General features: G+C 37.4%; 1 protein-coding gene across 6 annotated transcripts in view; it reads left to right on the forward strand.

The window, feature by feature from the left end:
* Nucleotides 1-13,879, forward strand: part of ZNF565 (zinc finger protein 565) — a 53,988-nt gene that overhangs the window by 19,896 nt on the left and 20,213 nt on the right. For 4 of the 6 annotated variants that reach the window (XM_036012875.1, XM_036012877.1, XM_036012878.1 and 1 more), the window contains 3 exons: nt 6,242-6,316; nt 8,857-8,983; nt 9,466-9,561. In XM_036012875.1, coding sequence (XP_035868768.1) covers nt 6,308-6,316; nt 8,857-8,983; nt 9,466-9,561 — 232 coding nt within the window. In that variant the 5' untranslated portion in view covers nt 6,242-6,307. The remainder of the gene's footprint in view (nt 1-6,241; nt 6,317-8,856; nt 8,984-9,465; nt 9,562-13,879) is intronic. The other 2 variants (XM_036012879.1, XM_036012880.1) reach the window with 1 other exon arrangement.

Below are 13,879 nucleotides of genomic sequence, written 5' to 3' on the forward strand. Positions count from 1 at the left end.
CTTAGAGGGGCATACTCATGATGGACAAAACCTTCCCATTCAAAAACAACAGTTAACATGTTCTTGATGTTGCTGCAGCTTTGCCATCCCTCCTGTGAACATGGAGTACCAGGCAACTTCCATTGGGACAACTGGGCCTTTATTTCCAGATCATAGCTGTAGACCCACCATTTATCTCTGGTTATGACCTTCTCAAGGAAATCTAGTCCCTTGATAGTGGTTTGAATCAAGTCATTAGCAACTGCAGCATGATGTTCCTTCTGCTCTGGTAGCAGACGCTACAGAATGAATTTTGCCACAACATGTTTCATGCCAAGATTCTGCATCAAAATCTCGGACACAATAGTTTTTAGAATCCCCAGATCAGCTTCTAGTTCTTGTGCCATCAGTCTCCCATCTTTGTTGATTGCAGCCCATACACATTCTACATTCTCAGGTGTTCTGCTTATTGTAGGCCTTCCAGAATATGGGTCACTTTCAACAGATTCTCAACCATCTTTGAAGAATTTATGCCACACTTTTATTTACACTGCATTCATTACATCATCCCTGAAAGCCTTCTGAATCACCTGAATAGTTTCCATGGAGGAATGTTCAAGGTTAACACAAAATTTGGTGTAGATTTGTTGTTCTACTCGCTTAGTCATTTTGAATGCGATAGCCGCTCAGTATATACGCTGACTCAACAGCGTCTACTGCCCCCCACTGATTAGTACAGTGAAATCATCATTGTTCATGCATGTGTGCATTTCCTGTCCACTCTCCTTGGCTGCCAGGTTACATCGATGTTGTGCAAACCATTCTCATTATATTAATGATGGATGGACTTTTTCCTGACAGACCTCATATGTATATTTTTTACTATAAAATAGGGTTTCATTCCACAGGATGAGACAGAAATAGGTTTACAGTTGTGCATGTGAGAAACACAGAGTTTATTCTTTTATTATTTATTATTATATTTTTCATATGAACAACTGGAAACCTACATTTGCCCCACCCTCTACTGTTTTGTTATTACCTGCCTTATTCACTCAAGGTTGTTTTTTAACATCTTAACATCAGCAAAGATATGTATCATTTTAAGGGCAAAAGTATTTTCATTGTATGGATACACTATGATGTATCTAATCAGTCCTCTTTTGTAGGCTATTTAAGTGCTTTCCAAGTTGTTTCCATTGTCAACAGGGTCTACCTAATAATCCACACACACATTTGTTGGATAGAGCCTCAGCTATGGAATTGCTTCATCAGAGCACATTGTAGTTTAATTTCTACTAACATTGCCTTGTTGAAAGTTTACACTAACTATAGCCTACAGCCCATTTCCTCATGTCATGCTATTGTGGAGTATCATCAGTCTTTTAAATTTTTGCCAAATCAGTAACTGTAAAATGGTATTTTGTTGCTTTAATGCAGTCCCTTCATTACTGAAGTTTAAAAACTTTTGATAGGTTGAGCCACTTTATTACTTAGTGGATTGCCCATGTATACCCATTGTTCATCTATCTAAAACTAGTGCTTTTTTCTGGAAATTTAATTTTAAAAGCACTAGCTGTGAAGAGTTTTTATTGTTTTTCTGACATGTGAATTAAAGATTCTTTTTTCCATTTTATCATTTGCCTTTTCATTTTGATTTTAATATTGAGGGTAGAATTTTTCATTCAATAAATGTTTTTTCTTTTTGTTTTTCTATGTTTTAATGTCATGTATCCACAAAATATAAATGTATTATATTTGTCTGAGATACATTTACAGTTATTTAAGTTTGTATAGTAAATATCTTACCAAGTTAGAACTTTTGTGGCTTATGATATGACCACAAAAAAATAGGATGAGAAATTTCTACTTTGATAAATTTCTAAGGTTTTCATTGTGATGAAAACCTCATTGCAGTTTGTGTGCCTCCCATGCAGTTTTATGTCTTGACAAATCAATAATGAACAAAACTACCAAGATCCCTGCATTTAGGTTTACTGGGAAGAGTCAAATAATTGCCAATAAAATATATAATACAACATTTAGTAGCACTGAGAGCTATAAAAAATACTAAAGCAGAGAAGGCTAGAGAGAATGGCAATGGGTAATATTTTAATAGTTTGGTCACAGAGGTGAAGTTTAAGCAGAAACCCTCATGAAGGGGGAAAGCAGGCTCTTTAACTACCTAGTCGGGGGACATGCTTGGTATTATATGGTAAGTTCTAAATAGTCCAGAACACTTAAGAATAATGAATATCCCATTGGTAACTGCAATTTCAGAATCGTAGTTAGGATGCATACAGCTGTGGCTCTTTATGAATTTTTATAAGCTTTCAAGAATTATTTTTAATTTAAAGGTTCAAATATTTAATTTCCTCTAGAAAACATTTTAGTCATTATTTCTCCAGCTGTTCTGTTATCCATTTTTATACATATTTTATGTCTTCTGGATCTCTCTCTGCCTTATCTCTGACCTTTATTTTCAGAATCCATTCTTCTGTATCTTTTCCTTCTGAATTCTAAGATGCTCTCTAAGGCTCCCCCTACCCTGATATCTAAGACATCTGGTATCTTCTCTAATAATTATTAGAACAAACTATTGTCAGGACTGTCTCCTGTGGCAAAGCACTTACAAAAGGTTCTTAGTTTCCTTCTTCTGTTAACCTCCAACTCTTTGAGTTGTCCCCTTGCTACTCTGGGATTTATTGTTTATTCCTTCAGTAATGGCAGCAACCACAGGGATCCAGTTTTCACTGATGGAAATTTCCGAGGGCATCAACATAAAACACTTGGGTTTTTATCGCATCTCTGATTTTCTTAGCACTGTGGCCACAGGTGGATCTCATAACCTTTCAGGCATTCTAGCTTCTCTTCTGTGTGATGTGGGGAATACAGTCAACTTTATTTAACCAACAGGGTAGTTGCAAAAAATAAAAGTAAGTAAAAAGTATATCTGAATAGTACCACATCACCTCACACTGGAATCCTGGGGGTCTTTTCTATAGCTATGTATTGACTTTCCCCAAGGATAAGTTATCTGTGATCTTCCGTAATTCAGTCCCCAACACTTGGGCACTAGTTCCCCTCCCCTCTCTCCTACTCAAGATCATAGCTCCAGCAATTGTCTCTTATGTTCCTGCTATATTAATTTCTCTCTATTGGATCATTCCAATCACTATAAAACATGCTGTAATTTCTCCCACATTCAGTACAAACAACTGTGCCTGGACCACATATCCACCTCTGCCTCTGTTTTCTCTGTTCTTTTCAGCACATCTCCTTGAAAGGGAGGACTCTACTGTCTCCCATTTCTTGTCTTCCTATTCTCTCTTGAACCCAACTCCAGCCAAGTTTTTGTGTCTTCCATTCCAGAGTATCAGCTTTTGTCCAGACTTCTAATATCTCCATAATGCCAAATGAACAGTTCTCATTTTTAATTTGGTCACTGTTCTTAACTTCCTTCTTGGTATACTTTCTTCATTGGGCTTCCAATGAAGCCCAGTTCTCTTATTTTTCCTTCTATTCCAGTGGTGTCTCTTTTTCAGACTCCTTTTTGCCTTTTCATCTCCCAGCTCTCTAACCAAATTTGAGGCCCCTGGCTCAGGTCTTGGGCCTTTTAACCTAAAAATAAAATGCCAAAGTAATAGTCAACAAGATTTTATTTGAGATCCAAATGAATACTTATTCAGGAAGCACTGATTCACGCAGAATCCTGAATTGGGAGACAGAGGCAAGAGATATTTATGAGAAAGGTAAGGGGGAAATTACATCAACAGAAGGAGGGCATTTCTATAGATAGAGATTAGCTAACATAGTGATAATAATTCTAAAGAATATTTTTAATTTTCACTCCACTAATCATAATAGCTCCTTTGCTGTTGTCTCTGCAAACAGTTACTTGCAGTAACACTGTATTACAAGTAACTGTAATGCCCCATCCAAAGGTTCTTTCTCCCAGTTTTAACATTCCAAAGGCTTAAGGAGTAAGACTACATACAAGGCAGTTCCTCTGGGATTTCAGCTCTGACTCCATTTTAGAGTGGCTTTGTTTATATTATTTTTATAGACATTTTCCTTACTTTCACTCACTCTGTAGGTGAATTTATCTGGTCTCAGGGCTTTAAATGCCATCTGTACATCAGTAATTTCCAATTTTATTTATCTTTAAAAATATTTTGATTGATTGATTTTAGAGAAAGAGTGGGGAGAGAGAGAGGCATCAATTTGTTGTTCCACTTATTCAGCATTCGGTAGTGCTTCTTGTATGTGCTCTAGCTGGAGATTGAACTCACAGCAACCTTAGATTACTGAGATGATGCTCTAACCAACTGAGCTACCCAGCCAGGGCTCCAATTTTATATTTGTACATTTAGACTTTATCCTGAACTTCAAAACCAGGTGTCTAGAGGACACTTGACATTTCCACTTATGATTATTGAGATGATTATTAAAGCCTATGATGGTTGAACTTTTTCCAGGTGGACCTCATATGTATATTTTTTTCTATAAAATAGGGTTTCATTACACAGGATGAGACAGAAATAGTTAACAGTTGTGTGTGTGAGAAACACAGAATTTATTATTATATTATTTTTCATACGAACTGGAAACCTGTTTTATTATTACAGTAGAGCTATATGATAATCATCTCAAGTATTAAAAGTCTAAAACAGGACTCGTAATGTTCACTCCAGACTTGCTTCTCTCACAATCCTTAGTGTTAAAAAAAAAAAAGGCAACTTCATATTTTTAGTTGCTCAAGCCAAAAACCTTAGTGTCATCTTGGTTTTATTTTCTTATATACCTAAAATTAGCAAATCCTGTCAGCTCTGCCTTAAGAGAATAGCTAAGCTCTGATCAGTTCTCATCACCTCCACCACCAGTACCCTAATGCAAATCATCCTCACCCCTTGCCTAGATTACTGCAGTAACCTTCTCACTGGTCTCCCTGCTTCCCTCATCCCTTTGTCCTCTTTAGTCCATTTTTCATGAGTGATCCTTTTAAATCTAAATCAGATCATGCCATTCCTTGGCTTAAAATAGTTCAATGGCTCCCTGTCTTACATAAGAGTAAACACCTAAGTTCTTACAGTGACGTACAAGCCCCATGTGATCCAACTTCCAGCTACTTCTCTTAACCAGATAACACAGATAAGCCTCTGACCTTCTTTCTCTCATATACTTCATTCCAGCCACTCTAGTTTCCTTCCTGTGTTGATCAAAGAAAGCCTGCTCCTGCCTTGAGGCCTTTGCAATTGCTCTTCTCTCTGCTAGGAATGCACCTCTCCTAGATATCTACACTCCATTTTTACATGGCACCTTCTCAATGAAAAACCTTCTTGGGCTACCCCCCACGCCCCTCAAACTCTCTATGCTCTTATTTTATTTTCTCCATAGTACTTTGGCCACATGGCATATGAATAGCAATATCAGTGTATTTGCTACTGCCTTTTTCCATTGGAATGTGTGATCGACTGGGACTGGATTTATTATCTTCCTCCCAAATAGTACCATGCCGTTTGAACTAAGAACTTAGTAAATATGGAAGGATTCTTTACTCTTCCTTCTCTTTCTGCCTCCCTCCAGATCCCATGAGATACCAGAGCGTGTTGATTATACTTCCTCTCTACATACGAATTCATCACTTCCTTCTTATTTCCACTGTCACTAACTGTCCTGGGGTCAGACAGGTACAAGCACCTTTCTGTTGATATTCCTTACTTCAATTTTACTCCTCTCAGATTAAGTAATCTGGTCATATTGGCTTTATCACTTCCTTCTTTAAATTCTTCAGTGTCCTTCCATTTATTAATGAATGAAAAGCAAACCTCTATTCAGTCAGTATTCATTCATCAGTTATATCCTTCAGATATAATCCTCCTTGCTGCAGCTGCAAAGGAAGATCTGCTTGGAATAGGCAGAAGCTCTCTAGGCCCTATCTAAAGTATAGATTAACGACAGCAGATAAGTGAGGGTCCAGGCCATAATCCCTCCTGCAGAGGTGCTTGGATTCTTCATCAGTGCCAGGACCACATCTGCTTCGAATCCATCTTTTTGTTTCCCTAGGGTTTTAGGAGGGGCCGGGTTTTGTTAACTGTAGTTCTTAGAATTTGTGTTGTGTGGAGAGACAAGGGGAAGGCAGGGGAAGTAGAGCAGGCACACTGGAAGTTCAATTGTTTTTCAGCTCATGTATTTCAGATTGTTAAGGCAAGCTAAATTTATGAGAGATTTGCCCCTTCTCCCCCCTACTCTGCTTTTTCAGGACTCTGTACTTGTCCAAGAGAAGAACCTAGACTAATCTGAGCAGGTCAGGTAGTTCTAAAAAGCCATGGCCCAGGTAAGTGAAAATTCTCTCTATACTTGAAATAACCTATCTTCCCGCCAGATTATATGAACATGTGTCATCTCCATGCTGAAATTTCCCTGTCTGAGCCCCACTCACTAACCTGCTTCTAGTCCCTCCGTTTCAGGGAATGAGTGATGGTGCTTCCCCTCCCTTAGTGGCCCTCTCTACCAGTGTTCACATATGTACACAGTGCTTTTACCAGAGCACCAATGGAGCAGAAATAAATTCTCTTGAGAGCCCCCCTTATTAGACCCATAGTTGAGTGGGGCCAGCGATAACTTTGATATTTTTCATTAACCTGGGTAGTTTCTCTTTTTTTTTCTATTTTTAAATGTCACCCCCTCTTTAAAAATCATAAAATATTTCACACTGTCAGAAGTTCTTCAGCCTTGCAAGGGAATTTATGAGAGATGAATAACTATAAAATGGTACATTGAGGCTGAACAATCTGTGTTGGTTATGGGCCACATTTATGAGACTGAGGTACACCATCCCTCAGCTCTTTTATTTTAGGAACAAGGAACAGTAGATAGTGAAGAGTGATAAATATTCACAAATCTTGTTTAAGCTAAATGCCCTCCAGATAATGGAATGATTATGTCTTATAGGATGTAAAATGCAGTGTTATATAACAAATAAAAATCCCCGTGTTTATTATAAAACTTGCCATAACCAAAAATTGCTCATATGTCTAGCAAACAGAAGCAGTGACAACACTATTGTCATTTTCAGCAGTATAGTTTTTTGTTGAATGCGACTGTCCAGGGTAAATAGCACAGCTAATTCAGGGTGTTTAACATTCCTGAAGCCCCAGCACACTATACTACCCAGCCCAACCACCCACAGCATTGTGACAACTAGCCCACCCTCTGCATGGTCCCAAGTGTATTGTGAAGGGAAGGTGTAACCTATGTTGAGATCCACAGACTATGATCCTGAGTCTTCAGGATAGATTTTAAACTTCTATAAATCCTCTATTTTAAGATAGAGATCTATAAGACATTTTGGATTCTTTCTTTTTTATATCAAGGGAGAAGAAATGGTAAAAGGGGATGCATTTTTAAAGACTTTATTATTTGCTAGGCCCATGTTTACTGCGTGTTTTGTATATGTTTATTTATAAGACCCTGCTTAGCTAGATTTTGCTCATTTGCAGACCTTGTAGCAACTAGCAAAGGAGATCTTTCTTATCTGTAGCCATGTAGGCCTTTCATCATGTAAATTTGCTTCTTACACATTCTTTGTAGCATGGACATTCAGCCCTAGCCTGCTGGCTTGCTTCATCACCTCCTTTCTATAGCAGCTTTCTCTTTCCATCTTCCATACATTTTCCTAGATGGATCAGATTAAAACCTCAACCTACTCATCAATTTTAACCTCATTAAAAAGGGGACAACACTTACTGTCTCCTATTGGGACAGTACAGGAAGTACACAGGACCACCTCTAACATATTCATGACCTCAAAAAAAAAAGGCCTCCAGATCTTACTACCATTCACAGAAAATAAAGAAGTAGAATTTGTTAAACTACATCATGAAGATGCAGTCAGCCAAATCCAAAATGTGGGAAACTGTACTGACTTAAATGTTTCTCTTTTTTTATTATTCATTTCTAGAGAGAGGGGAAAGGAGGGAGGAAGAGAGGGAGAGAAACATCAATCAGTTTCCTCTCATATTAGAGCATAGCTGAGCTAATAATAACTATTGCATAGAAACAGATAAAAGCCATTATTTTCACTTTCCTAGCAGCAAGTTTCATATATAAAACATTTTTGTATTTAGTTAATTTAAGCTTTATCATGGAATAATTTTTTAAAAATATTTTATTTAGTCATTTCTAGAGACAGGAGAAGGGAGGGAGAAAGAGAGGGAAACATAGATGTGACATAGACTGGTTGCCTCTCCCACGCCCTCAACTGGGGACCTGGCTGGCAACCCAGGCGTGTGCCCTGACTGGGAATCGAACCAGCAGCCTTTGGGTTTGCAGGCCAGTGCTCAAATCACTAAGCCACACCAGCCAAGGCTAAATGTTTCTTAATAAATAGGGCCTTTAAAATTTTTAAGGGCCTTTGGGGACTGTTACAGATTTGAGAGACTTTAGAAAATCCATCAACTGAACACATTGTGTGGATCTTGTTTGAATCCTGATTTGAACAAATCAATAGTAAAAAAAATCACTTTTGAGGAAGTTGGGGCAATATGAAATTTGATCTGGTTAATAGATAATTAATGTTACTAATAATATTCTGGTTATGAAAAATCTAATCCATTAGATAGTAAGGTATTTGTGGGTAAAATACTACGATGTTTGGTATGTGGGATTTGCCACAAGATACACCAAGGTAGAAAATGGAAAGAAAGAAATGAAACCAATTTGCAAACTCTTATTAATTGTGGAAGCAGAGTGATGGATTTATGGGGCCATTATACTATTCTCTACACTTTTATGTATTTTGAAGTTTTTTGTAATAAATGAAAAAATTAAAAAGTCCTTTCATTTTACTAGTAATGCATGGGTTTATTGTTTCAGGGATTGGTGACATTCAGGGATGTGGCCATAGAGTTCTCTCAGGAAGAATGGAAGTGTCTGAAACCTGCCCAGAGGGACTTGTACAGGGATGTGACTTTAGAGAACTTCGGTAACTTGGTTTCACTAGGTAAGGATATTGAATAATACAGGGACAGACAGAAACAAGGCTCCCAGGGACTACAACAGTGGGAGGCGGTTACCAACTCCAGCCAGAAGGGGAAACGGAGGAAAACACTGCTAATGGAAGATTGTGGAGAAGGGCCTGGCTGGCAGCAGCAGAAGCTACTTCCAGAACTCCTGAGTCAAAGGATGGAGGGAAAGGGATAAGAAATAGCCTGAACTCTGTTTTCTCCTGCCAAACCAAATGAAAAACCAGAGGACCTGTATAGTATAGTCCTTTACAAAGAAGCTGTCCAGAGCACAGAGCAAGGTCAGGAACAGCAAGGAATGGAAATGGAAGTGGGTAGTTCCATTGGCACCTCCACCTTCCCATCTTTTGGACAACCTTCACACCTTCCTTTATGTAATTGCCCCTCTTCCTTGATAACTAAGACTAGGTTTGAATTTTGGAACAGCATGATCATTCCCTATATCTCTTCCTATAAACAGGACTTTCCTTTTCTAAGCCTGATGTCATCTCCTTATTGGAGCAAGGGAAAGAACCCTGGATGATTACAAATGATATAACAGGACCATGGTGCCCAGGTGAGCAAGGGTTGATCCAGTGGGGAAGGTCATTGGGAGTAACAGCCCATTGGGTGAGTCAGCTGATAACAGTAACTTGAGCTATTGTCAGGAAACTCCTCTCAAAGCCCTAACAACTAAGAAAAATGAAAACCCAAGACATGAAAAGCAAACACCTTGTCAGCCTCAGCTCCCAAGGGAACCTTGTCCTTACCCCCAATAATTACTTTCTGTTCTTTCTTCTCTCATATTTTTATCCCATTTCAAAAAGAGATGTGCTCCCAACTTCCCCAGAGGCAGCCATTTTACCTGTACTTTGGATTCTTTTTTCTGCAAATTTCTTTTTTTTTTTTAAACATTTATTTACTTGCAAAGTTGTGAAACAGATCCCTTTACCTCTTACAAATGTCAATTTCTTTTTTTTAATATTTTATTTATTTATTTTTAGGGAGGGAAGAGGGGGAAGGGAGAGGGAGAGAGAGAGAGAGAAACATCAATGTGCGGTTGCTGGGGGTTATGGCCTGCAACCCAGGAATGTACCCTGGCTGGGAATCAAACCTGGGACACTTTGGTTCCCAGCCCATGCTCAATCCACTGAGCTACGCCAGCCAGGGCTCAAATTTCTTCATCTATTTAATAATACTTATTTTTTTAATTTTTTATTCTTTTTTTAATCATTGTTCAAGTACAGTTTTCTCCCTTTTACTCCCAATCCAGCCCACCCACCCAACCCTCCCCACTTCCCTCCCATTACCACCCTCCCCTATTTTTTTAATTTATTTTTTTAATATATTTTTTAAAGATTTTATTTATTTATTTTTAAAGAGGGAAGGGAAGGAGAAAGAGAGAGAGAGAAACATCAATGTGCGGTTGCTGGGGGCCATGGCCTGCAGCCTAGGCATGTGCCCTGACTGGGAATCAAATCTGCGATGCCTGGTTCGCAGCCCACACTCAATCCACTGAGCTATGCCAGCCAGGGCTAATAATAGTTTGTTTTTTTTTAAATAGCTTCTCACTTTACCTAATTCAGCAATTCATCTGTAAACTTTTGGAGGTAAAGCTTTGTAGTGGCTGAGGACAGACTCTGGAGTCAGACTGCCTGAGTTCAAATCCTAGCTCTGCCACTTCCTACATTTGTGAATTTAGGTAAATTATTTATATTCTCTGTGCTTCAGTTTTCTTCTCTAAAAATGGGATAGAAATAGTATCTTAAGTAGTTATTGTGGCTTTTGTATGCATTAATAATGTGAAAATTCCCAGAATAATGCAAGGCAATTGTAAACACTAAATAATGGTAGCAAATATTATTAATTGCACTTACTACACAGTATTGGAATTTTTAAATACTTAATTATAGGCTACCCCCCTTCCTGACTGTCTGCTGTTGTCATTATTTTGCATCTGAGATCATTTTTTTCTCGTATCTGAAGAACACCCTTAAAATTTTCTTTTGTGAAGGTCTACCGACAAATTCTCTGTTTTTGACTACATGAAAATGACTTCATTCTTCATTATTCATTGTTTGTTATAGGATATTTTTGCTGACTATGGAGTTCTGTTTTGGCAGGAATTTTCTCTCATTTCAAAGAAGAAATCATTCCACTTCCTTTTCTCTTCCAATGTTATCAACAAGTCAAATTGTTTCAATTTTGGAAAATGTGTCACATATTTAAAACTAGTGTTCTTTGGATAGAACCTCTTTGTCTTACTATAAATCTTTTGATTATATTATTCAAAGTCTGCATGTTCTTTAACTGTCTCTGTACTGTGCTATCAAATTCTTAGAGCTGTATTATATATTTTGCTACTATAATTAAATTTTTGTAATAATGAAATATAGTGCTGGCTGGTGTGGCTCAGTGGATTGATTGCAGGCTGTGAACCTTTAAAGATCTTATTTATTCATTTTTAGAGAGAGGGGAAGGGAAGGAGCAAGAGAGGGAGAGAAACAGTGATGTGTGGTTGCCTCTCGCATGCCCCCTGCTGGGGACCTGACCTGCAACCTAGGCATGTGCCCTGACTGGGAATCAAACCAGCGACCCTTTGTTTGGCAGCTCGAGCTCAATCTTCTGAGCTACACCAGCCAGGTAAATAAAATCTTTTAAAAAAATGAATATAAATCCTTATGCAATTTGTACTTTTATCAGTACATCCTTTATTTCCCTACTTAGTGCTTTAACCTTGAGTTTTATACTTTTGATATTAATAACAAATGCCTTCTTTTTGTTGGGTAAAATAATGAAATATCTTTGCTTATCTTTTTTAAAAAAATTATTGCCACTTTATTTTAAGTGTGTCCATGGTAATCAGGATTCTATTAGAGTTCTCTTTTTGAATCAGTCTGAAATTTCTTGACTTTAGTAAGAGAATTTAGTTCATTCTCATTTATTCTGATAATTCGTATGTCCTTATTCCTGCCATTTCATTTTATATTTTCTGTTCCTCATTCTTATTTCCAGCTATTCCTATTTTGCTCACGTTTTATTAAAACTGTTCTACTTTCAGGTGATTTTGAAGTTGTACTTCCTGTTGCTTTGTAATAGAATAGTCTTTAATTTGACTTTTAAAAGTATGTTTAAACCTATATATTTATCTACTCACCTCAAGATTGAAATAGAATTTTTTTCTTTGTAGTATAGTTATTCCAAACTTTCTTATTTTGAAATAATTTTAGGCTTGCAAAGTTATTACAGAGAATTCCCATATAACCTTCACTCAGCTTCCAATAATGTTAACATTTTATTTGACCACAGTACTGTTGTCAAAAATGGAAATTAACATTAATATAATTCTATTAACTACATATCTTACTATAATTTTATCAAGTTTTTCTGTAATGTCCTTCTTCTGTCTCAGGATCCAGTCCCAGATCTCACATTTCATTTAGTTATTGTGTTTCCTTAGCATCCTCAAATCAGTGCCTGTTCTTCAGTCTTTCATGGCCTTGATGCTTTTGATGAGTACTATTTTTGAGAGTTTTTCTTATAATTAGGTTAAGATTATTCACCTTTGGCAAAATTGCACAGGAGTGATATGTATATCTCTGTGATATACTGCAACCCTGTGTGCACCATATGAGGGTTTACTTGATGTTAATATGGCTTATTACCAGTGTTGTTAATCATGATCCCTTGGTTTAAGTAGTGTGTCTCATGTTTTTCCCCAGTAAAGTTCTGTTTTTCCATCTATAATTAGTAATTATCTTGTGGGGAGATATTTTGAGAATACACATTTTTGTCTACTAAATTTTAGCATCCATTGGTATATCTTGTCTATAGTTATAAAAAACACTGATAATTATTAAAATGGTGTTGCCCAAGTACCAATTTCCTGTCTCTTGTTCTTTCTATATTTATTAATTGGCATTCCTCTGTAAGGAAAAGCTGTCCTTCCTCCCTCTTCCATTTATTTATCTATTCTTTGATTTGGTTCTATCAGCATGAGATTATGGATGTTTATTGCAGTCTGTGGGTTATGGCTGCTACCATCATTGTCTATTTCATTGAACAGTTATTTCAAGTTCTTCAAGTTTTGGCCATTGGGAACTCCTTCAGGTTGGCTACTGGGCCCTCTCAGCATGTCTTTATTCTTTAGCACTTCCTATTTTCTGGTACCACAACATATTTTATTTTATTTTATTTTAATTATTTTGTTGTTGTTTAATTACAGTTGTTTGCATTTTCTTCCCACCACTTCCCCCTACCTCAGCCAAACCCACCTCACTCCCTTACTTCCACCCTCCTCCTTGGTTTTTTTGTCCATGTGTCCCTTATAGTAGTTCCTGAAAACCCTCCCTTCCATTATCCCCTCTCCCCTCCCCTCTGGTTACTGTCAGATTGTTCTTAATTTCAATGTCTCTGGTTATATTTTGCTTGCTTTTTTCTTTTGTTTATTATGTTCCAGTTAAAGATGAGATTATATGGTATTTGTCCCTCACCGCCTGGCTTATTTCACTTAGCATAGTGCTCTCCAGTTCCATCTGTGCTGTTGCAAAGGTTAGAAGCTCCTTCTTTCTCTCTGCTGCATAATATTCCATAGTATAAATGTACCATAGTTTTTTGATCCATTCATTTACTGCTGGGTGCTTAGCTTGCTTCCACCACTTGCCTATTATAAATAGTGCTCCTATGAACATTGGTTCTTTAGGATTGGTGTTTCAGGATTCTTAGGATATAATCCCAGCAGTGGAATTGCTGGGTCAAGTTCCATTTTTAGTTTTCTGAAGAAATCACATATTGTTTTCCACAGTAGCTGCACCAGTCTGCATTCCCACCAACAGTGCATTAGGGTTCCCTTTTCTCCACAACTTATCCAACACTTGTTTGTTCATTTGTTTATG

Source organism: Phyllostomus discolor, chromosome 12, assembly GCF_004126475.2.
Source record: "Phyllostomus discolor isolate MPI-MPIP mPhyDis1 chromosome 12, mPhyDis1.pri.v3, whole genome shotgun sequence".
NCBI lineage: Eukaryota > Metazoa > Chordata > Mammalia > Chiroptera > Phyllostomidae > Phyllostomus > Phyllostomus discolor.